The 23,321-nt window shown below is 43.4% G+C and overlaps 1 protein-coding gene across 2 annotated transcripts in view; it reads left to right on the top strand.

Annotated features, from left to right (window-relative positions):
- Positions 1–23,321, top strand: part of VAT1 (vesicle amine transport 1) — a 102,076-nt gene that overhangs the window by 1,674 nt on the left and 77,081 nt on the right. The window contains exon 1 of one of the 2 annotated variants that reach the window (XM_068264149.1): positions 19,248–19,565. The exons of the other annotated variant lie outside the window; for it this stretch is intronic. Coding sequence (XP_068120250.1) covers positions 19,287–19,565 — 279 coding nt within the window. The 5' untranslated portion in view covers positions 19,248–19,286. Of the gene's footprint in view, positions 1–19,247; positions 19,566–23,321 lie in introns of those variants that run through there. 2 annotated transcript variants of the gene reach the window in all.

Here is a 23,321-nt window from a genome sequence, read left to right as displayed (position 1 = left end):
CGTTCTACTGCACGCGTTGTCTGCCTGCGGCGTGTCTGGTATCTGGGGTGCGACGCAATCAGCGGCGGTAGCTGGTAATTAAACCTGACGGAAAACGCCGGCTCGCGGGTGCGTTGGAGGAAAAACTGCGCCCGGGTGCGTCGGAACCGCAACGCATCGACACGCAGTGTCGAGTGTGAAAGGTAAAATGAAAGTCTATGGACTTTCATCTTACCTTGGTTAACGCAAATGGCTTCCGTTTGCGTTAACGCACAAAGTCTGCCCTAATATGAAAGAGCCCTTAGCCCTGGATGAGTTGTATTACACGTTACACCAGGAAGCCTGATATATTAACACTTTTGTGCTTGGCCTTGCTAAGGAGGGTTGTATCAGTCTGAGCAACTTAATGTAGTAATCATTCAAGTTCTATGATCCAAAATCCTGTTTCCTTTTGGCATGTGGATGACTTGCTTATCATTCCCTTGTGTTGTGTAGGCCTGACTAGTGAGAAGTCAAGATTTATAAATTGTATCGCTATGTAGAATGCTTTGAACTCTATGAAGTTTTGCACTTGTGCAGTTTTGTGGCAGTGATGATCAGCATGTAGTGGTGGGATGTCATACTGTGGGGAGATGGGTGGGGCACTTACTAGAAAGGAATTCTGAAGTTCTCTAATTGACTGACAAAGGATTTGTGGCATCTGGGTTAACATGAATATTCATCTCCTTACCCTCAGATCTGTAAAGTGATGCATTTTCTCACCACAGTAAAGATCCTGTACTGTGGGACTCTGAATGGTGGTCAGTAGTGGGAGAGCCCTGCTGCAGATGTCTACTACTAGATTCTTCAAACCACACCCTATCTGGCCTGTGTAGAAGTCTCCAGTCTTGTGCCTCACAAGTCCACACCAGTAATGATGTATAGATCAGAATTAATCCTTTGCATACATTTTTTGATACACAAATACCAGAATTGGGGGAGAAACAGATCTTTGCATCTGACTTGATTTTGGAAGCAAAGGATTAACTGTTGCTCGATTAATCAAGAAGGCAATAAATCAATCCTTCCAAAATCAAATTAGCCCTGTGTGAAGATGGGATCAGCTTCTGACCCTAGCAACCAGATTAATAGCCCAAATGGTAAGTTAGATGCCACATTATATCGAGCGATGCACTTACAGTGAATGCAGTCTGTGTTACAACAGCTAATGCCAGATAGCATTTTGAGTTGTACCCAAACAGTAATTTTGCAGTGTTCCAACCTAATGCTGTTTTTCTCTAGTCAAAATATACATGTAAACCCCACCCCAACTTTACAAATTAAGTACCTCTAAAATACCCCTTGTATACAGCTATGGAAGTGATATGCCAAAAGCCTGAATTCAGGACATTGCTCTGCCTGGACCATGTCCTCATGGTGAAACTGTGAAGCTTCACTGGTAGGCAGGCCCACCCTTCCTCCAAGCTGAAGTGCAGAAGCCATGCTCACACCTGCTGCATTGGAGCACAGGAAGAGGGTAAAGCCCAGTACATACGTTCAATTATGATTGTCCAATCACTGACCGATGTTACCACCAGGGCTGTGGAGTTGGAGCAATTCTGGGTACCTGTAGTTGGTCTGTGATTTCACAAACTGAAGAGTTGGAAGATTTTTGTACCAACTCCACAGCCCTGGTTGCCACCTCCATGTAGTATGAGGATTTGCCTACATTAAATTCTCGTAGTATTCAGTGTCGATCCTCCTACAACATGGAGGTGGTAAAATTGGTCAGTGATTGGCCAATCACAAGTGAAAGTGTACCAGGCTTGTGGTGCTTGCATCAGCCTTCATCCTGGAATGCATTATTGGAGGATGATCTACTGCATTGGCTCATTTGCTGGCCCTTCAGTCATCTTGACATTGGTAGCAAGCCTCTTTGATTTGATAAATGGGGCTTTTTAGGGACTTTGAGTATTTAGATTTTTGGATTGGAGAACACGCCTGACTAAGAGCAGGATAATTATAGCACATCTTTGGCTATAATGCAAACACTGGGGCAAGTGGCAAGGCTCAGTGCCACACCAGTACAATGATGCGTTTATAAAGACCTTGCCAACCACTGAGGCTATCACAGGCTGACATTTTGATACCCATAGGCCTCAATTCACTAAGCTTAATCAAACACTTTATCAAGCATTTGATGATTTACCTCATGAGTACAATCTAATTTTGAATTCACTAAAGTGTTAGACTTATTGAAAGTTTCATCGATTAAAACATTACATAAATGACACCTTAGTGAATTCAAAATTAGATTTTACCCATGATGTAAATTATCAAACGTTTGAAAGGTGTTTGATAAAGCTTAGTGAATTGAGGCCATTGTGAGATGTACAGTAATTATATCTGACAGAACGATCTGACTGTTGGAAGATGCTGGATTGCTCTATTTGGTTCTATCAACTGAAAAGATGAACTGCCATTAACTGTCACACAGCTGCTCACCTGTCTGAAGAGAAGTACCGTATATTCCGGCGTATAAGACTGGGCGTATAAGACGACCCCCCAACTTTTTCAGTTAAAATATAGTTTGTGATATACTCGCCGTATAAGACTACCCCTCTTCCAACGTACACTAAATTTGAAAAAAATCATATACTGGTACTGTATGTGGTACCCAGTATATAACAGTATATAGTCAATTGACTGGTTGGACTGGTCACCTCTCCCTCTCCCTAAGTGGATTGGTCAGCTCTCCCTGTCTCCCTGTTTATCAGCAGTATGGAAGAATAGATCGCGCTGTGCCCATAAAATACGCCTCTATCACCCCTCTGGCCCACCCCTGTATCCTTTTTATCTGCCTCTCAGATCTCACACATATGCGCCTGCGCCGCTTCACTACAGTCCTCAGCAGTAAGATCTGAGAGACGGATAGGGGGTATCACCCAGCATCAATGATACCCGGCGTATAAGACAACCCCCAACTTTTCAGAAGATTTTCAAGAGTTAAAAAGTAGTCTTATATGCAGGAATATACAGTATTTGCACAAAACATACCAATGTTGCTAGTGCACATGAGCTCACCGATACTGAAGATGCATTTCTGAGATGTTTTTTAGCTTTTATTCCTATAGTACATGGGTAGGGGTAGCATGAACCTGAGAATGATCACAATTTTGTCCTTTTTTTTTTTTTTTTTTTTTTTTTTTTTTATAGCCTAGACTTCTTCCGGTCTCTGATATTTTATCAGTATCTTCCCCAGACTCTTTTGGCTGGGTGCACCACCCGGCTAGTTTTGGTGAGCACCCAGCTGTTATCAGCTCACCTCCTCCTATGCTGTAAGTTGCACACAGACGCACCGCCCTGCATCCTCATCTTGCCCTACCCGGCTACATTTTCATGCCACCTGGCTGGAAAAAATTCTGGGTAGAACACTGTTTTATGGTCAAAGGAATCTATTTCTGATTTGATCAGTGATGGAATGGGAAAATTGGGTGTGTATGGGCACTTTTTGGGTAGGCACACTAGGCAGAATTGCATATGCGTGTTCTATAGCACATAATAGAAAAACGCATATGCGATTTCTGCCTAGTGTTCCTACCCTCTGGTCTGCGGCTGTTCCTGCAATTGGTTTTTTTTTTTTTTTTTTTTTTACTGACTGACCTTCATGTGGAGTTTGGAATGGATTGTCTATTGGTAAGTAGGGATGATCAAAGATGTGCAAATTCTTGGAAGTTGATGCACATTTTTAATGCAAATGTATGAAGTTTGAAAATGGACCAATCAATTTAAACCCAGCTTTAAAGAGAATCTGTATTGTTAAAATCGCACAAAAGTAAACATACTAGTGCGTTAGGGGACATCTCCTAATACCCTCGGTCACAATTTTGCCGCTCCTCGCCGCATTAAAAGTGGTTAAAAACTGTTTTAAAATTTGTTTATAAACAAACAAAATGGCCACCAAAACAGGAAGTAGGTTGATGTACAGTATGTCCACACATAGAAAATACATCCATACACAAGCAGGCTGTATACAGCCTTCCTTTTGAATCTCAAGAGATCGTTTGTGTGTTTCTTTCCCCCTGTTCTCATGCACTGAAGTTTAAGGTTGCTCGTTTCTTCCTGCAAACAGCTTTGCCCTTGTCTGTAATTCCTCAGTATGTGAAAGCCCAGCCAGCTCAGAGGACGATTTATCCAGCTTGTAAAAGATGAGAAGAGAGAAGCTGCCCAAATCTAAATAATACACAGGCCGTGTGCATAGAGGGGCCTGGAAGGGGAAGTTCATAGCAGAACCACAACACTGAAGAACTTGGCAGCCTTCCAGACACAGGCCGACAAGTCTGACAGGGGAAAGATACATTGATTTATTACAGAGACTGTGATAGTAGAAAGTGCTGCAGTAAGCCAGAACACATTAGAATAGCTTTTGGAACTTGTAGGATGATAAAAAACAGGATGCAATTTTTGTTACGGAGTCTCTTTAAACTGATTGGTCCTTTTTCAAGCTGCATATATTTGCATAATTTCAGAAGTATTTGCGTTTCATTGATCATCCCTATGGGTTAGTGTTGTACAGCAGTTTGTTTCTCTGGCTTTGTTTCCAGTGTATAGTACTAACTAGAGTCACATGACTGGCAGGCCTTGGCTACTAAATTATTTATTTTTATTTTTTTGCGGTAAAAATGCGTTTTTTTACTGTACTTTTTTTTTTTTTAATTTTTTTTGAGTGATGGTAATTGGCTCATTTTTAACATTGAAATAAGCACTGCATTCTCCACATTTGCATTTATCAAAAATCGTCAGCAATTGCAGCAGTGAGATCACTGCCATATACTTTACATTATGCTAGTGATTGCCTGCAATTTGGTGATCCATGGTAAACTCGCATGCATTGCCCCAGTGTAAATGGACCCTAAGACAGATGCTGAAAACCAAAATCCCCTAGCAGACTGGTCTGCTTCTGTCTGACTTTTGTCCCGGTGCAGCAGGTAGTGTTGTAGTTGCTAGGCAACAGCTAATGGGCAGAGCTGTGGATGTGCAGCCTGGCAAAGTATGTATTTTGCTTTTCCTAAAGGGAAGCCCTGAATAAAGGAATCACCCCGTGGTTGGATAGGATCTCTGTAGGGGTCCCTTTCGATTCAGCTACCCCTTGCCCAATTAATACTGATTTTGGAAGTGTGACTATTGTGGCAGCATGTTTTTCTCCCCCCCCCCCCCCCCCCCCCCCCCCAATCAGCTGGCCTAAGCTGGACTGTAGATCTGGTTGGGAGAGGCTAATAATGTGGTCTTGTGCGCAAGGTAAAATAGAATTTGAACGTTCTCAGCTGCTTGAAGACATGAAAGAAGCACCTTGTGCCATCATTATACAGTCCTGCCTCCCATTCTGCTGCTTTCACAACAGCAGCATTATCATTTGCTTTGGATATGTAGGAAAACTGTTTAAGGTAGCCTTACATCTAGCAATGGGTGGAATCGACCAAGAGACAAATCTCTCTAATCGAATCTGATTAGTGAGAGATCTGTCAGCTGCCTGTACACCGTGGCCAAATAGATTTCAGTATTAAATCTCTCAAATCGTCTGAGCTTGCCACTGTTCCCCTAATGTGTAAATGCACACTTAAGCATTATCTGTCCTGTTCTGGTGCCTGCCTTTCTTCCGCCTCTCTTCTATTAACATCATTCACGCTACTGGCATGGCGCCTGTGACATCACGCGTTGGCATGCTATGCGCCAGCATATGCAGCTAATAGGAGCGTGGCAGAAGACAAACTGGCACCACCTCACAGGAGTGATGTGTAAATGCACATATATGCATTAGGGGAGCAGTGCCAGAGGATTTCATTGTGTTTCTAGTCCAGATATCGCTTGCCGTTACTGCCGTGCACCCGATTGAGCAAGTCTGCCCTACGTCTTGCAGTCGGCCCGAAATTGTTTGCATCATTGATCAGGCATGCACTTTGCGGCACAGATTTTCATCCAAGTAATAATCAGATGGTAAATCTGTTGCCGCCTGCATGGCCACCTTAGAGTTTTTAACTGCTAATCTTTTGTTCTCATGATCAGGTGGCCTGCCTGAGCTCTCAATGTGGATTGCTGTTCCGATGGTATCCTTTGCAATTCTCTTCCAAGTAGCTTTCATATTGCCTGATATCTGTGCTGTTGCTCTGTCTACAATAAAGGGGCATGATGGCAAAAAATTTTAAAATATGTAAACTTAGACGTTGTTATAAACTGTTCTTATCACCTTGCTTCGACACCATCGTCTCAGACTGTGAGATCACTTGACTCTCCACACAGCAAACAGTAGATAGACTTTCTCAGGCTTCTTCAATGTTTACGTTATTTATTCAGGACTACAGAAATACAGATAGATACATTCATCATATCCTAGCCATGCCAATCTTCATGTTGCGTTACAAGCTCGTGATTAGACTCCCTACTGAAGTCACTCAGGCACTTCTTGCTAACCTACGTTCCACTAAACTACCTATGTACAGCAGACATTAGATCAGATTACATAAGGGAAGAACATGCTTAGAGGTCCCAGTCGGCCTTGGGAGCTAGTGCGGAAGGAAGAAGCAGAAGTGAATTCTCCATTGCTCGCTCCAGATTTAATACCGACTAGGAAAGAGTTAAATGACATCATCTTCGCCACCCCCTATATCAGTCTATTGGTGGACCCACTCGTGGTGTCGTCATACCCGCCTACTCGATTAATAATGAATGAGGCATTTGACATACATGCAGGAATGTGGATATTTACAAAACATGGCTGATGTTTATTGTTCCATGTCCAGGTCAGGGAGACCTGCGGCCTTGTTCAGAACAGCTTCTTGGTATGTTCTAGTTCTGCTGACAGAAGTGCAGATTTTCTCTCTACAGAGAAAATCCCCTTAAAGGACAGGTCTGCTCATCAAGCCTTTTTGACTAACTCAGTCCAAATAACTGAGGCCTACTTAAATTATAACAGACGTGTGTGTATTTTGTTGTTTTTGTTTTTCATAGTAAAATGAGCCATACATTTTCTATGTTGCTGGCAAAGCAGGTAGTAGTAATCTGACAGAAGTGACAGGTTTTGGACTAGTCCATCTCTTCATGGGGGATTCTCAGCAACACTTTTATTCCTTAAAAAGATATTCCCTAAATATTTAAACAATGATGCTGGCCAGCTTCCCTGCTCGCTACACAATTTTTTTTTTGGCACTTGGACAGAGCAACTGCCATTCACAATACTTTTGAAAATTAATTCCCTGAGAATCCCTATGAAGAGATGGACTGGTCCAAAACCTGCCTTTGTCAGATTTCTGCTACCTGCTGTGACAGCAACATAGAAGTAATTTTATGGCTTATTTTACTCTGGGGGAAAATGTACTTATTTGTATGTTTGCACATATTTTAAATTTTAAAATGTTTTGCCATAGTATCCCTTTAAAGTTAACTTAAGGTGCAAGTGATATGGAAGCTGCCATATTTGCTTTTAAATACTGTACCAGCTGCTTGGCAGTCTTGTTGATCTACTGGTATTGCCATGAGGCTGCCATATTTATTATTAAACCATACCAGTTACCCTGATAATATATTTGGCTGCATGGTGGCTGAATTACCGCAGAAACAAGCATGCAGCTAATCTTGTCAGATCTGACAATGTCACACCTGATCTGCTGCATGCTTGTTCTGGGTCTGTGGCTGAAAGTATTAGAGGCAGAGGATCAGCAGAATAGCCAGGCAACTGGTATTGCTAAAAAGGCAGCCTCCATATCCCCCTCGCTTCAGTTGTCCTACAAATAAAATAATATTCCTTCTCAACTCTAATGCCAATATTCGTTTTTCAGTGTAACAAAGGGGCAAATGCTATTGGACAGTCTCTAGAGTGGTAATCATGCTAAACATCACTTTATACTGTCAATTATTCTGTTTCTGCTCATATCCACATTTTCAAATGGATGTAGAAACTGTATTCCAAGCATGTGCACAAAAAGGAGATAAGGAAAAAATGTGCACCCATATGAAGCAGATACAAGTCTAAACTATACTATTGTGATTTGGGCACCCAGTGAAAGACAAAAAATATTTAGTGGTAGTAGTAGTAAATCAGTAAAATTTACTTTTTTTTTTTTTTTTTTTTTTTTTTTTACTATAACGACACATAACTCGACTCTGACTCCCACTCAAGTTTACTGCCTCCACTCTGAGCACCAGCTAGCTTAGAGAGTTGTCAAATGTGCATGAGAATGTGTCCCCTGCTTTAATTTGGTTGCTGCTTGCAAAAATGTAATTCAAAAAATGGAAAAGGAAGTTATGAATTCAGGCCCACAGGCTTACACTCCATAGTGACCAGGCCACTTTTCACAAATCCATGCTGTGCAGCTTTGACAGCTTGCTGCACAGCCATACAACTTGGCACACAAATGAGTCTTGCCTCCTTTTCTTGTCCTTGACAGGGCATTCTTTTAGAGGTCTCTGGACACTGCTGTGATCAGGTTTTTTTTTTTTTATTAAATGTTCCCTCCCTCTCCCCTTCCCCATTCTAAATTGACATAGGATGGCAATCCGTCCTCTTCCCTGCCTGGGCTTTCAATGCAAGCTGCTCTGAGGGGTAGCAGTGTCCCCTGTACAGTGCTATGCTAGATCGCAGCACTGTACAAATGCAAACAAAGGTGTTTTTTTTGTTTTTTTTTTTTCCTCCCCCCCCCCCCCCCCCCCCCCCCCCTTTCATTTACTAACAGCCTGCTGGCTGCAATGGCGAAGAGCAGGCTGATCACCGGCATGTAATTGCACGTGCACACAATCATTCCTTATCTCTGCCTCTGGGACTTGATGCTGATTGGGCAGTCCTGGGGCTGCCACCCTCCTACCACCAGGCAGTCGAGGTGTTAACTCCTTCCCGACTACCTAATGCCGCTGGGCATCGAAGGTGGCAGCCCCAGGACCGCCTAATGCCTAAAGGAGTCAAGCCCTGAGCAGAGTTTTGCAGGGAATCATGCATGCATCCCTGCTTGAGCCACTAGGAAACTGTTAGGGCCTGTTTCCACTACACACAGATTCTGGATGCAGGAAAACTGACCTATGGGCCTGTTTCCACTAAACGAGATTTTTCTGATGCAGATTACCCATAGGCATTCATTGGAGTCAGTTTCCTGCATCCAGAATGCGTGTGTAGTGGAAATAGGCCTTAAGACTGTGAAACCTCTGTCTATTTACATTGTACAGTGTTGTGATCTACTGCATTGCTGTACTGGGGACAGCCGTGTCACTCAGCTGTCCCCTGGAGAGGCTCCGATCGCAATCCCTCTCATAGACTGATGCCTATGAGGGCTGATCACTGTGATTGGCTGGTGGGGGGAGGGATCTGAATTTAAAAAAAAATACAATTATTTAAAAAAACACAATTAATAAAAAAACAAACCCTGCAGCAGTGATCAGAACCCACCAACAGAAAGCTCTGTTGGTAGACAGAAAGGGGGGGATTCATTTTTGTGCTGTGGGGTGGGGGGGGGGTCAAGCCTGTGGTCCTTAAGTGGTTAAAGGACAACTGAAGCAATATGGAGGTTGACACTACTTTTTAAGCCATGCCAGTTGCCTGGTAGCCCAGCTGCTCCTGTCTCTAATACATTTAGCCATAGACCCAATCATATTCAGATCAGGTGTTTCTGACAATGTCTGTCAAGATTGGCTGCATGCTTGTTTCTGATGTGATTCAGACAATACAATCAGCAGGGCTGCCAGGTAACTGGTATTGTTTAAAAGGTCATAAATATAGCAGCCTCCATACTCTTGTTACTACAGTTGTCGTCTAATGCCTGGTACACACTATGCATTTTTCATTCAGATTGACAGTCAAATCTTTTTCTGAATCCCTTCTATTGTAAGTAAATTTGACTGTCAAGCTGACAAATTGCATGATGTACCAGGCATAAGGGGCACATTAGCAGGAATGCACCATGATTGTCTGTCGTTGCCTGGCTTCATTGCTGTTATCACGGTCTGTGGCTTGGAGATTGCCATCTTTGCAGTGTAGCAAGAGGTTTTGAATCAGAATACCATTTATTGGCTAACTTAAATGCAGACAAGTTAAAGTACACCACTATATACATGCAACATCAAAAGGGGTACATGGATTTTTTGGGGGAAACATTAGTACATGTAATTACAATGCCTTAGAGGAGCACTATCATGAAAATTGTACAATTTTAAATACAAAGACCTACAAATACACTTCTGCCAGAGTAAAATGAGGTGTAATTGCTCTTCTCTGTTGCTGTCACAAACAGTAGGTAGTAATCTGACAGAACCGACAGATTTTGGACTAGCCCATCCTCATGGGGGATTCACAGGGTTTTTAGTTTCAAAAGCACTTGGTGAATGGCAGTTGCTCAGTCCAACCTCCAGAATAGTGTGCAGTAAGGCTGGCCAGCATCCTTGTATAAATGTGTTTCAGGGACTAACGGCTGTGCTGGGAATCCCCCATGATGAGATGGACTAGTAGAAAACCTGTTGGTTCTGTCATTTCTTTGACCTACTGTAAATGACCACAACCTAGCAGAAAAGTAATTTATGGCTCACTTTACTCTGGGAGAAACATACTTTTTATTTGCATGTTTACACATATTTTACATTTTACAATTTTCAGGGTCCTTTAATTGAAGCAAGAAATCTAAGTGTGTGTATATAGCTGTAGGATTTAACCACTTGTCAGTGTACAGGATTCAAGTCTGATGAAGGCACAATAGCTGAAAGCTTAGGGCCGGTTCATACTGGCACTTATCTGCTACATGGATCTGTGAACCATGATCAATTTTCCATTTGAATGGACCAGTTCCATTTTCTCCTATCAAAACAACCAACGCCTCAACCCCACACTATCACCAAAATAGATTTTGCTGGGTTATAACCGCCCATTTTCTAGCCAGTGTGTACCACAGGATCCGTTTCTTATACCGTAGCTTCTGGTGCAGAGCTTCAGCGGCAGTTTCCATACCGCTGGACTCCGCTGTCTGGAAAAATGGCGGCAGCACCAAACTTGCAGAGCATTCAGAATGGATCCATAGGTTAACATTGGATCTGATAGCATTTTTTTTTTTCACAATAAATTGTAGTAGTCTCATTCAAAACTTTTTGCTATGACTGATGGCTAACACAGTTCAACACTTTACTGATGCACTTGCATGTAGATGAATGCAGCAGTCAGTTGTGCTGGAACTCTACAACATCCAGTCTCTTTAACCTGACAGAGTAAAGGCTGAGCTGGTAAGGGGCCCCACCTCTGTTCACCTGAGGTGCCCTCCTCTCTGTTCACCTGTCTGCTGGACACTCCCCACTGCTGTATAATTGTGCTGTGCCTGTCGCTGGGATAACACTTCTGCTCAATCACTCAACCATGTCTGCTGCTCAGGCTCAGAATCCTAAAGACACTTACAAGTGTCTGGTGCTCAGCAGCCATGGGGGGTTTGACAAAGTCAAGCTGCAGAACAAGAAGGGGATCCCTAAACCCAAAGCTGGCCAGGTGCTGGTGCGGGTGAAAGCCTGCGGCATGAACTTTGCTGATCTCATGGCCAGGCAAGGGGTATACGACCGCCTTCCGACTCTGCCATCCTCCCTGGGCTTGGAGTGCTCGGGCATCGTGGAGGAGCTGGGAGAGGGAGTGACTGACAAACGGGTAAGTGGCATGGCTGGCATATGGTTCCTTCTGCTGAGCTGTGTGGTCCTGATTGCTGGCTGCCATGTGTGCACATTAACATTACAATTTCTTTTCATCAGATTTAATTTTTCAACTCTTTATATAAGTAATCAGAAGGAAATGATCGATTGTTCCCATAAATGGGTCAATTAGGGCATTTTCTCTCCAGATGTGATCATAAAATCACTTTCAGATTCAGATTGTTCTAATCAACCATAGAATAGATTTTCATTGATTTTTTTGCTGCAAATAGCAGTCTTATGTATTTGATTGTAAAGTGTTTTGAAAGATCGTCTGAGAAATTGTACTGATAATGGGCACATTAAAGGTGACCATACAATTTCATCGGTTGTACAATTTCATCAGTTGTACAGGAAAATCTAAAGTGTGTATATATCTTGCATTTTTTTTTGTTTATACATTATACACATACACACTAGAATACCTTTATGGTAAGCTCCAAGGGACCAGGATAGATTTACATCATAATTGGTCATACATTTGTTTGCTGGGCCCTGAGGACAGTTTTATATCCATAGGTTTACTAGAACGAGATTTGTGTGTATGTAAGTTATGGTATTTAAAAATGTATTTCTTGGGAGTGGTGGTTTTTTTTTTTTCCAGAAAATTCAATGGTGTAGGGTGATTGCTAATTTCTTCATGTATAGACCAATGCAAGGTTTTTGTTTTCAATGTTTGGTTTTCAAAATGTAACATGTTTGTGATATATTGATCAGACATTGGAATTCTCAGATTGAAGAGCTATAAAAAAATGGTATGGCGTGGCCACCTTAAGGCTGGCATCCTGCTCCCCTGATCACCTGCTGGCAATGTGCAGTAAGGGGAGTCACCTGCCGGCTCCCTACACTAGTTACATGGGGTGAGCTGCATGTGGGCACAGCTGTCACAGGCTGGCAGTCTCTACTGAGCAGCTGCCAGTGTATGGGTGGTGCCTGCTGTCACACTGATGCTGAAAGGGGAGATGGGGGTGGCACATGCCCTGGCCCTAGGTGGGTATAATAGTCACAAGATGGGTGCATCAGCCCTGAATGTATTTTCCAACATTAACCCGTTGATGGCATCTCAATGAGTGATTAGTTGGTGCTATAAGCTGACACAGAACTCAGCAGATCTTGTTGGGCTCTGATTTATAATCTCACAAATGGCCACAAGAGGGCACTTTTGTCAGCCTCCTCTGTGCAGTTAAGGAACCCCAGACGAAGCACCCTCATGTATTTTATCATATATCAGTGGGAACATTAGAGAATGCCTACCCTGCTGTTTGTTTCATTTTAAACTGTTCTACTTGCTTCTAAACAGCCTGATAAAATCCCCAACTGAGCATTCAGTCTGGCTTTGCTATGATTGCTGAGCAGAGCCACAAGGGGGCAGGCTTGGGCTTGAAAAGACACCAGAGAACACTCTGCTATAAAAATCTTGAGCAACGCCAGACTGAATGCTCAGTCGGGGATTTTATCATGGCTGAATAGAAGCAAGCTGAACAGTTAAAAATGAAACAGACAGCAGGGTAGGCGTTTTCTCTAATGTCCCCATAGATAGATATAGATACATGAGGGTGCTTCGTCTCTGGTTCACTTTAAAAGTGGATCAGACATGAAAAACTGACAAGTAACTTGTCTGTCTTATCTAGAGTTTAGATACTTTACACAGCAAATCTAGCTGCAAACAGCTTCAACAGTTTCATATTTATTTATTCCTGTGATACGACAGCAGCCATGTTTTGTTTGTCATATTACACACCGGCAAGCTGCAACTGCATCTCCAGCCCTCGGCTCACTCCCCTCTCCTGCTCCCGCCTCCCCTCTGCCTCTGAAATCTATGGCTAGTAATCCCCTCCTCTTGCCCAGAGTGAGCTTGCATAAGCCCTTGCTACATGGAGTGCCAAGGCACTGAGCTGTGGGTGAGGCTTGTTTAGTTCATAAGGAATTAGTGTTAAAACCTAAAAATATTTGGCTAACTTATTACTCGTTCTAAATGCAGCCAAAACAATAGAACTGATATTGGACTTCAGGAGACACCCACCCATGCCACAACCAGTCCTCAACGAGACTGAAGTGTCCAGGGTATCTAGTGTTAGGTTCCTTGGAACAACACTGACTAGTGACCTAAGGTGGGGGCAGAACGCCTTCAAAATCCAGAAGAGGGCTCAGCAGAGATGGTGTTCTTCCTACGCCAACTGAAAAAATTTGGTATGCTACAGAAGCTGCTGTCCAGTTTCTACACTGCCACTACTGAAGCCACCCTTTGCTCCACCATCGTGTGGTATGCAGGAGCAACTGCCAGGGATAAGTATAAACTTCAGTCATCAGCTCAGCAGAAAGGGTCATCGGCTCCCCTCTGCCACCCCTAGACCTCTATACCGCTAGATTGAAGAAAAGGGCTGACAGGATATCCCTGGACCCCTCCCACCCAGGCTTCCATTTCTTCAAGCTCCTTCCATCGGGCCGCTGTTTCAGAACCATCCGCCCAAAAACCAACAGGCGTAGGGACACCTATTTTCCTCAAGCAGCCCTCCTGCTTCACTCCTGCCACTCGAGGGGCACTCTTGCCCCACTCAGCTCAAATACTGTAGGATAGGGCACACTGGAGCCCGTTCCTGCATAACCCAGCCATCACCCTGATACACTTCTAAGAAATCCATTCAAGGTGCTGCGTGATGTTTTATCCCTGGGGCTAGACGAATCCACTCCCTGGTGTGGACCATTCAGGCGCAAACTGCATGTTGTACAACAATCGACTATTTTCTTGTGTACTGCCTGTCTTTCGCTTGTTTTCATTGTGAACTTCTTTGTGTCACTTCTGACTTTGTTCTATTGCCAATGCCATGTGAACCACAACCAATTCTGGGTATGACTTCGGTCGCACTTGGCGAAATAAAGATTCTGCTTCTGATAAACTATATGTAAGGATGCAATTATCAATGAGTAAAAGCTTATCTCAGATCCACTTTAATGTCACTATAGTATACAGTACAGTTGGGGGAGGGAAATGTCCTTTTACATCTCCCTAACTTCTTGCATTGTCTTGGGTATGAACGTCTGTCTTTTTTTTTTTTTTTTTTTTTCCGAGCCGGGTGGCATGAAAAAGTAGCAGAGTGGGGCCCGATGGGGAAATGCAGGGCAGCTCTACTTGCAGCATAGGAAAAGTGTTATGAGGTGAGCAGATGACAGCCGGGTGCTCACCAAAATTAGCTGGGTGGAGCACCGGCTAAAAGAGCCTGAGAACAGTTTTTTATATATAGTTTATAGCTCAGTCAGAACCTACTTGACATAAGATCTGTTGTACCCGAACATCAGGAAGGCTGATATATTAATGCTTTCTGTGCTTGGCCTTGCTGAGGAGAATATTACTCTAGATCTTAATGTAACAATCATCGAAGTTCTATGATCCAAAATACTGTTTTGCACATGACTTGCTTTAAAGAGACACTGAAGCGAAAAAAAATTATGATATTATGATTTGTATGTGTAGTACAGCTAAGAAATAAAACATTAAAGCCCCATCTACACCTTGGGACATTGCAGCGATCCGGCGGCTCGATTAGCCGCCGGATCGCCTCTTCCACGTGCCCGCCGCGTCCCCGCTCGCCGTGCATGCACCGCATTCGTTTGCCCGCTCGGCCCCGCCGGCGCCGCTTATCTTCCGCTCGATTCCCTGCCATTGTCCCCTCGCGGGGAGCGAGCAGGGAATCGGCGGTGCGGAGATCCGTCCTGTCGGATCTTATCAATCGAGCCGCATCAGCGGCTCGATTGATAAGGAGCATCGCGGCCGTATCTACGCGTGTAGATGCGGCTTAAGATCAGATACATCAGTCTAATTGTTTCCAGTACAGGAAGAGTTGAGAAACTCCAGTTGTTATCTCTATGCAAACAAGCCATTAAGCTCTCCGACTAAGTTAGTCGTGGAGAGGGCTGTTATCTGACTTTTATTATCTCAACTGTAAATGAACTGTTTACTTTTTCTCTGCTAGAGGAGGTCATTACTTCACAGACTGCTCTGAAAGAATCATTTTGAATGCTGAGTGTTGTGTAATCTGCACATATTATAGAATAATGCAATGTTAGAAAAAACACTATATACCTGAAAATAAAAGTATGAGAATATTTTCTTTGCTGCTAATCTTCTAGTAATTATTCATAGTACACAACCAATTCATTATATCATATTTTTTTTTCGCTTCAGTGTCTCTTTAAACATCCTTCCCTGTGTTGTGTAGGTCTGACTAGTGAAAAGTCAAGGCTTAAATATTGTATGTGTAGAATGCTTTGAACTGTATGAAGTTTTGCACTTGTGCAGTTTTGTGGCAGTGATGATCAGCATGTAGTGGTGGGATGTTATACTGTGGGGAGATGGGTGGGGCACTTAATATAAAGGAATTATGAAGTTCTCTGAGGCCTGAAACACACCAGAGGAGTTTTTCTGAGCGTTTTGAGTTTTTAAATCTGCTGCTAATGTTATCCTATGTGTCTGTGCACACTGGAGCAATGAGGTTTTGTAAAAAACCCCATAGCATTACATTGGTAAGAGCTTTTAGAGGTTTCAAAACCTCTTCCCAATGTAATGCTATGGGGTTTTTTACAAAACCTCATCGCTCCAGTGTGCACAGACACATAGGATAACCTTAGCAGCAGATATAAAAACTCAAAACACTCAGAAAAACTCCTCTGGTGTGTTTCAGGCCTGAGTGACAAAAGTATTTGTGGCATGTGGGTTGACCATCAGTATGCATCTCCTTGCCCTCAAATATATAAAGTGCTGCATTTTCTCACCACAGTAAAGACAGTGTACTGTGGGACTCTGGAATGGTGGTCAGTAGTGGGAGAGCCCTGCTGCAGATGGCCACTAGATTCTTCAATCCACACCCTATCTGGCCTGTGTAGAAGTCTCCAGTCTTGTGCCTCACAAGTCCACACCAGTAATGACCTATAGATGAGAATTAAACCTTAAATGTTAGATATACAAATACCAGAATTGGTTTAGGAGAAACAGATCTTTGCATCTGACTTGCAGGCTTTGAATTGCATGTTCGCATGCAGGCTTTGAATTGGTCTGTTTTCAGTCTTCATTGCAGTTCACTCATAATGCATATGTTATGCAATGCACCCCAGGGAACCTGGCCTAAACCTCAGCAGGATAGCCAGGCAACTGGCATGGTTTTATAAGGGAATGAAGATGGCAACATCTGTATTCCCCTCACTTTGGGTTGCTTTTAAAGGACAACTGAAGCGAGAGGGTTATAGACCCATATTATAAGCAATGCTAACTGCCTGGCTATCCTGCTGATCCTCAGCCTCACCGTAGACCCTGAACAGGCATGCAGCAGATCTGGTGTATCTGACAAGATTAGCTACATGCTTGTTTCTGGTGGTGTGCAGCCAAATGGATCAGCAGAGCTGCTAGGCAAATGGTATTGTTTAACCACTTTACCCCCAGCGGTACAAATTTCTCCGCCCTTTTTTCCCCCCCTAAAAAACCAGGGACGGAGAAATCCGTACCTTCCGCGCTACCGCCGCTGTCCGCGCTCCCGCGCGCGCACCTGCCGCTCGTGCACGCCGCCACCCGCTCGCCCGGAGATCAATGAACGGGAAAATCCATTCCCGTTCGTTGATCTAGCCCCCGCAATGATCTGCTGCTTCTTTCAGAAACAGCGAGATCATTGAGTCTCCCAGCCTCCTACTGCTTTCTGTAAGCGTCCTTCCGGACGCTTACAGGTCGCATGTAAGCAAACACTCTGTGGCCATCTTGTGGCCAAATAGTAAACTACACCCTAAAAGCATTTTACATATTAAAACATTACATTTACACAATAAATTAACTCATTACCTCCCACACTCCCCAATTTGTATTTTTTTGTAATAAAAAAAAAAAATACAATAAAAAAAACATAGTTAGCTTAGGGACTGAACTTTTTTAAATATTTATGTCAAGAGGGTATAACACTGTTACTTTATAAACTGCGGGCTTGTAATTAGGGATGGATGCAAAACTGAAAAAAATGCACCTTATTTCCAAATAAAATATTGTCGCCAAACATTGTGATAGGGACATAATTTAAATGGTTTTATAACAGGGACAAATGGGCAAATACATTTCATGGGTTTTAATTACAGTAGCATGCTTTATTTAAAAACTATAATGGCCGAAAACTGAAAAAAAATTTCCCACATTTTTTTCCTATTTCCCCATTAAAACACATTTAGAATAAAATAATTCTTGGCATAATGTCTGACCTAAAGAAAGCCTAATTGGTGGCGAAAAAAACAAGATATAGTTCATTTCATTGGGATAAGTAATAATAAAGTTATAGATGAATGAATGGAAGGAACGCTGAAAGGTGAAAATTGCTCTGGTGTTAACGGGGTAAAACCCCTCAGTGGTGAAGTGGTTAAGAGGAAATGGATAGGGCAGTCTCCATATTATTCTCACTACACTTGTCCTTTAATTGCATCTGAATCCCCACTTTTTTTGTTAAAAAATGGCAAATGCTATTGGGACATCTTTGAATCACTTCTACACAAAATCAATCACAAAAAATGATCGGATATCATATCATACCTGTCTAATTTTTAATACAACCGTCAAGCTGACAGAATTGCATGGTGTACCAGGCATAAGGGGCACATTTGCTGGAAGGCACCATGATTAGGTCTTGTCTTTATCACTGTCGCTCGGAGAATGCTGTCTTTGTAGTGTAGCAAGAAGTTTTGAATCTGGGTGATACAACTTGACAAAGTAAAACCTTAGAGTAGCTTTCAGCTTTTGTCTAAGGCCAGGTGCACACGAGCGGTTTTGGATGCGATCCGCTGGCCGCATCCGCCTGTAAAACGTTTGGCTAATGTATTTTAATGGGCTGGTGCACACCGGCGGTTTGAGGTTTGCAGCAAACCACAAATGTGCCTCCTGCTGCACATTTGCAGGAGTTTCTGCCTCAATGTAAAGTATAGAAAAAATGAAAACAGCTCTGAAAATGCTACATCAGAGCGTTTTGTTACAGAAGCTGTTCAGTAACAGCTGTGTAATCTGCTGCACAAAAACGTACCCAAAATCGCTAGGGATGTTTAGAAAACTTCTGGACATACCTAGAATCACACTGAAATCCGCTCCAAAACCCGCTAGCATTTTGTGGATCTGCTAGCAGTTTTGGCATGCACTGGGCTAAATCAGCAAAGCACACAGGCAGCTATATCCCTGCAACATGAATACATAGGTTTTCTTTTATTTGGAAACCAACTATATAGCTGTGTGCATAATAACAACTTCTCAGCATACAGGATTCAAGTCTGATGAAGGCACAATAGCCGAAAGCTTACTTGTTTTTTTGTTTTGTTTTTTTGTTTTTGTCAATGGTTTCCTGATTAAAAACTTTTGCTTTTACTGATGGCTAATATGTTACAATACGCTACTGCTACTTCACAGTGTAGATGAATGCAGGAGCAGCAGCCATTTGTGCTGGAGCTCTACCACAACCTGTTAAACTGGGTGGCATAAAGGCTGAGTTGCTAAGGGGCCCCGCCTTGGTTCACCTGAGGTGCCCTCCTCTTTTCACCTGGTTGCTGGACACTCCCCACTGCTCTATAATTGTGCTGTGCCAGTCACAGGGATAACACTTCTGCTCCTTAATCATTCAACCATGTCTGCTGCTCATTCCCAGAATCCTAAAGACACTTACAAGTGTCTGGTGCTCAATAGTTATGGGGGCTTTGACAAAGTCAAGCTGCAGAACAAGAAGGGACTCCCCAAACCCAAAGCTGGCCAGGTGCTGCTCCGGGTAAAAGCCTGCGGCATGAACTTTGCCGATCTCATGGCCAGGCAAGGGGTATACAACCGCCTGCCGTCTCTGCCATTCTCCCTGGGCTTGGAGTGCTCGGGCATCGTGGAGGAGCTGGGAGAGGGAGTGACTGACAAACGGGTAAGTGGCATGGCTGGCATAGGGTGCATTCTACTGAGCGGTGTAGTCGTGATTGCCGGTTGCAATGTGTATAGGTACCACTTGTACAACGTTCATCAGATGCAATCTTTACCCAATTTTATGAGAAGTTATTGATTGATCCCATAAACAGGTCAAGTTAGGTTATTTTACCTCTTTAGATATGCTTGTAAAATCCAACTTTCAGAATTTTTTTTTTTGGGGGGGGGGGGGGGGGTTCTAATAGACCATAGAATTGTTTTACCTTGCTTTTCGCTGTTTTCTGTACAAATGAGATTGTAAAAAGCTTTAAAAGGTCTCATCTAATGAGAAAATTGTACAGTTAAAGGACACCTTAACCCATTTCAAAATTTAAAAAAAGGGTAGCAAGCATGTGCATGAAACTCTCTCTCCTCAGGCCCACAGCTCCCGGTCTCCTCTCCTGTAGCTACATCCAGGTTGGAAGGGTTGGTGAGCACTGTACAGGCCTCCTTTCTCCCATGGTGAGAGCACTTTACACATGCAAACTCAATCACAACTATGTAACGCATGCAGAGCACTCCTGGCTGCAGGCACGCAATCAAAGACCCACAGCGCCTGCACGGTGCTCACAACCCTCCTGATCTGAAAGTCATTTGGGAGATCATTACACCATAATGGGGGGGGGGGGGGGCAGAGCAGTGGGCATGAGGGCATCATATGCATGCCTGCTCCTGGTTTTATACATTTTGAAATTGGTGGAGATGACCATTCAATAAAAATCTAACTGCACCAATTAGACCATCTGCTCTACAGAAAAGTTTTTTTTTTTTTTTTTTTTTCCTGTCTATATAGATCTGAGTGGTGGAGTTTTTTTTTTTCGTTTTTTTTCAGAAGATTCCATGGTGCAATTAAAATTTTTCAATTTCTTGATGTGGAGACCATGCAAAATGTTTGTTTGTAAAACTCTGTAGATCGCGTTGGGTTTTTCCTCACAAATGGCCACAATAGAGTTCTTTTTGTCAGATGGTGCCCTGGCTAGGACTTGAGTCGGGGACCCAGCACACAAGGAGAGGGCGCTAACCACTACACCATGCTCCTTATGCTTGGTGGGCACTTTTAGCCTTCAGCTGTGCACATTCATAAATGGGGTTAGTTCTTGTCTAACGACACCTCATGTCTTGCATTGTCTTGGGTATGAACATCTATTGGTCATTTGTTATATATGGCTCAGAACATGCTTGACATAGGATATTTGTAGCCCTGTATGAGTTATATCGGCCTTCCTGGTGTAGGGTGCCAAATTACATGAACACTTTCTGTGCTTGGCCTTGCTAAGGAGTGTTGTATCATTCTGAGTAACTTAATGTAACAATCACCAAGTGCCGTGATGCAAAGAATTTTTCTTTTGGCACGTAGATGACTTGCTTTACACATAATCATTCCCTGTTGTGTACGCGTGGCTAAATAAGCCTATTGTATGGATGTGTAGAATGCTTTGAACTATAAAGTTTTGCACTTGTGCTGTTTTTTTTGTGGTAGTGGTGGGATGTCACTGGTGAGATGGGTGGGGCACTTAATATAATGCTGGGAATACACTGTTCGTTTCTGTCACTCGATTCTCCTCCCGATCGTATTTGCCACTCGATTCTTCAGTCCATTTGCATAACTTCCACTCGTTTGTTCTTTTACATTCACTTCTATCAGAAATCGATCAGTTAAAGGATCAAAAGGGAGATCGGACATGTCGGAAATATCTATCAAACCATCTAATCCCCTCAAACGAACTGTGTATTCCCAGCATAAAGGGATTCTGAAGTTCTCTGAATGGGTGACAAAGTATTTGTGGTATCTGGGTTGATCATGTATCTCCTTGCCCTCAGATCTATAAGGTGCTGCCTCTTCTCACCACAGTAAAATGTGTACTGTGGGACTCTGGAATGGTGGTCAGTAGTGGAAGAGCCCTGCTGCAGATGGCCTCTAGATTCTTCAAACCACACCCTATCTGGCCTGTGTAGAAGTCTCCAGTCTTGTGCCTCACAAGTTGACATCAGTAATAATGTATAAATCAGAATTAAACCTTTCCATACAGTTTTGATATACAATTACCAGAATTGGTGGGGGGAGGGGGGAAACAGATCTTGGTGTCTGACTTGCATGTTTTTGGAAGCAAAGGATTAGCTGTTCAATTTAATAAGAAGGCAATAAATCAAACCTTTCAAAATATGATTAGCCCTGTGTGAAGATAAGATCAGCTTCTGACTCTAGCAGTCAGAAGAATAAAGACAGTGTTAGGTTGAATGTCACATCTGCTTTCCTCCCACAACCCAAAAGCATACAGATAAGCTAAACTGCTGCCACCTAAATTTACCCTAGTTTAGGATACTTATGCTGGGAATACACGGCTCGATTCTGAGCCATTAAGATAGTTAATTTCTGACATGTCCGATCACTGTTCAATTATTTTGCTGCTCGATTCACCATTTAAGTTAATTGAAAAAAGATGAAAAAACTAGCAAAGATAAGAGAATCGAGCGTGCAGAACGATTGGGTGCCAGAATCAGAATCTTTATTTCGCCAAGCACGACTGGGTCGTGCCCGGAATTGGGCTTGGCACGTACAGGGTACTGATACACGATATACAGTGTTTACAGATACAGGACAGGGCATGCAGTAGGAACAGAACATTATACAGAATACAGAACATTTTATAACTTTTATGCAGAGGGAGACAATGTGGCATAATTGCAATACAAAAAAACATCCGAAAGGTACGCTTAAGCTGAAGCGGCGTCTATGTGCAGGGTGCTTCAGTGCGTCATAGTATTGTGGGGTGGGGATGGGCATTTCCACGGGGAGAGTTCAGGAGGTTGACAGCCGAGGGAAAGAAACTGTTCTTATGTCTAGAGGTCCTGGTGTAGATGGATCTGAACCGGAGCTTCCGGCACGAGGGGAGCTGATTAAAGAAGCGGTAGCCTGGGTGCGAGGGGTCGTTGGCGATCTTTAATGCTCTGGTGTTCAGCCTGGAGTGGTAGAGGAGGTCCAGAGTTGGAAGGGATCTCCCGATGATCCTCTCTGCAGATTTGATGACCCTCTGCAGTTTGAGCTTGTCGCTGGCGGAGGAGCTGGCGTACCAGACCAGGATGGACGAGCCTAGGACGGATTCGATCGTGGCGGAGTAAAAATTTGTCAGTTTTTGGGCCATACCGAACTTTTTCAGTTGGCGGAGAAAAAGTCTCTACTGGGCTTTCCTCTGTGTTGAGGCAGTGTTGGTGTTCCACCTCAGGTCATTGGAGATAGTTGTGCCCAGGAGGCGGACACTGGGGACTCTTTCCACTTCCATGCCATCAATGTGGATTGGAGGCGGGGAAGAGGCGCGCCTCCTGAAATCAACGATCATCTCCACCGTTTTTGCTGTGTTTAGGACCAAACCGTTCTCTCTGCACCAGCGGCATATGCTTTCGACCTGGTGGCGGTACGCCTTATCGTTTTTGGTGATGAGACCTACAATGGTCGTGTCATCGGCAAATTTGATTACTTTTACCTAGTCTGACGTGGATTTGCAGTTGTTCGTATACAGAGAACAGAAACGGCGACAGGACGCAGCCTTGTGGGGCCCCTGTGTTGGTGATCCTAGGTTGTGAGGAGATGGTGCCTAACCTGACGACCTGGGACCTGTTGGTGAGGAAGTCCGTGATCCACAGGCGAAGGATGGGGTGGACTCCTAGCGCAGCGAGATTGTCTTGAAGTATTTTAGAGCTGATGGTATTGAATGCTGAG

The sequence above is a fragment of the Hyperolius riggenbachi genome, chromosome 12, assembly GCF_040937935.1.
Source record: "Hyperolius riggenbachi isolate aHypRig1 chromosome 12, aHypRig1.pri, whole genome shotgun sequence".
Taxonomy (NCBI): Eukaryota; Metazoa; Chordata; class Amphibia; order Anura; family Hyperoliidae; genus Hyperolius; species Hyperolius riggenbachi.
This window is presented reverse-complemented; position numbering and strand designations above follow the sequence as displayed.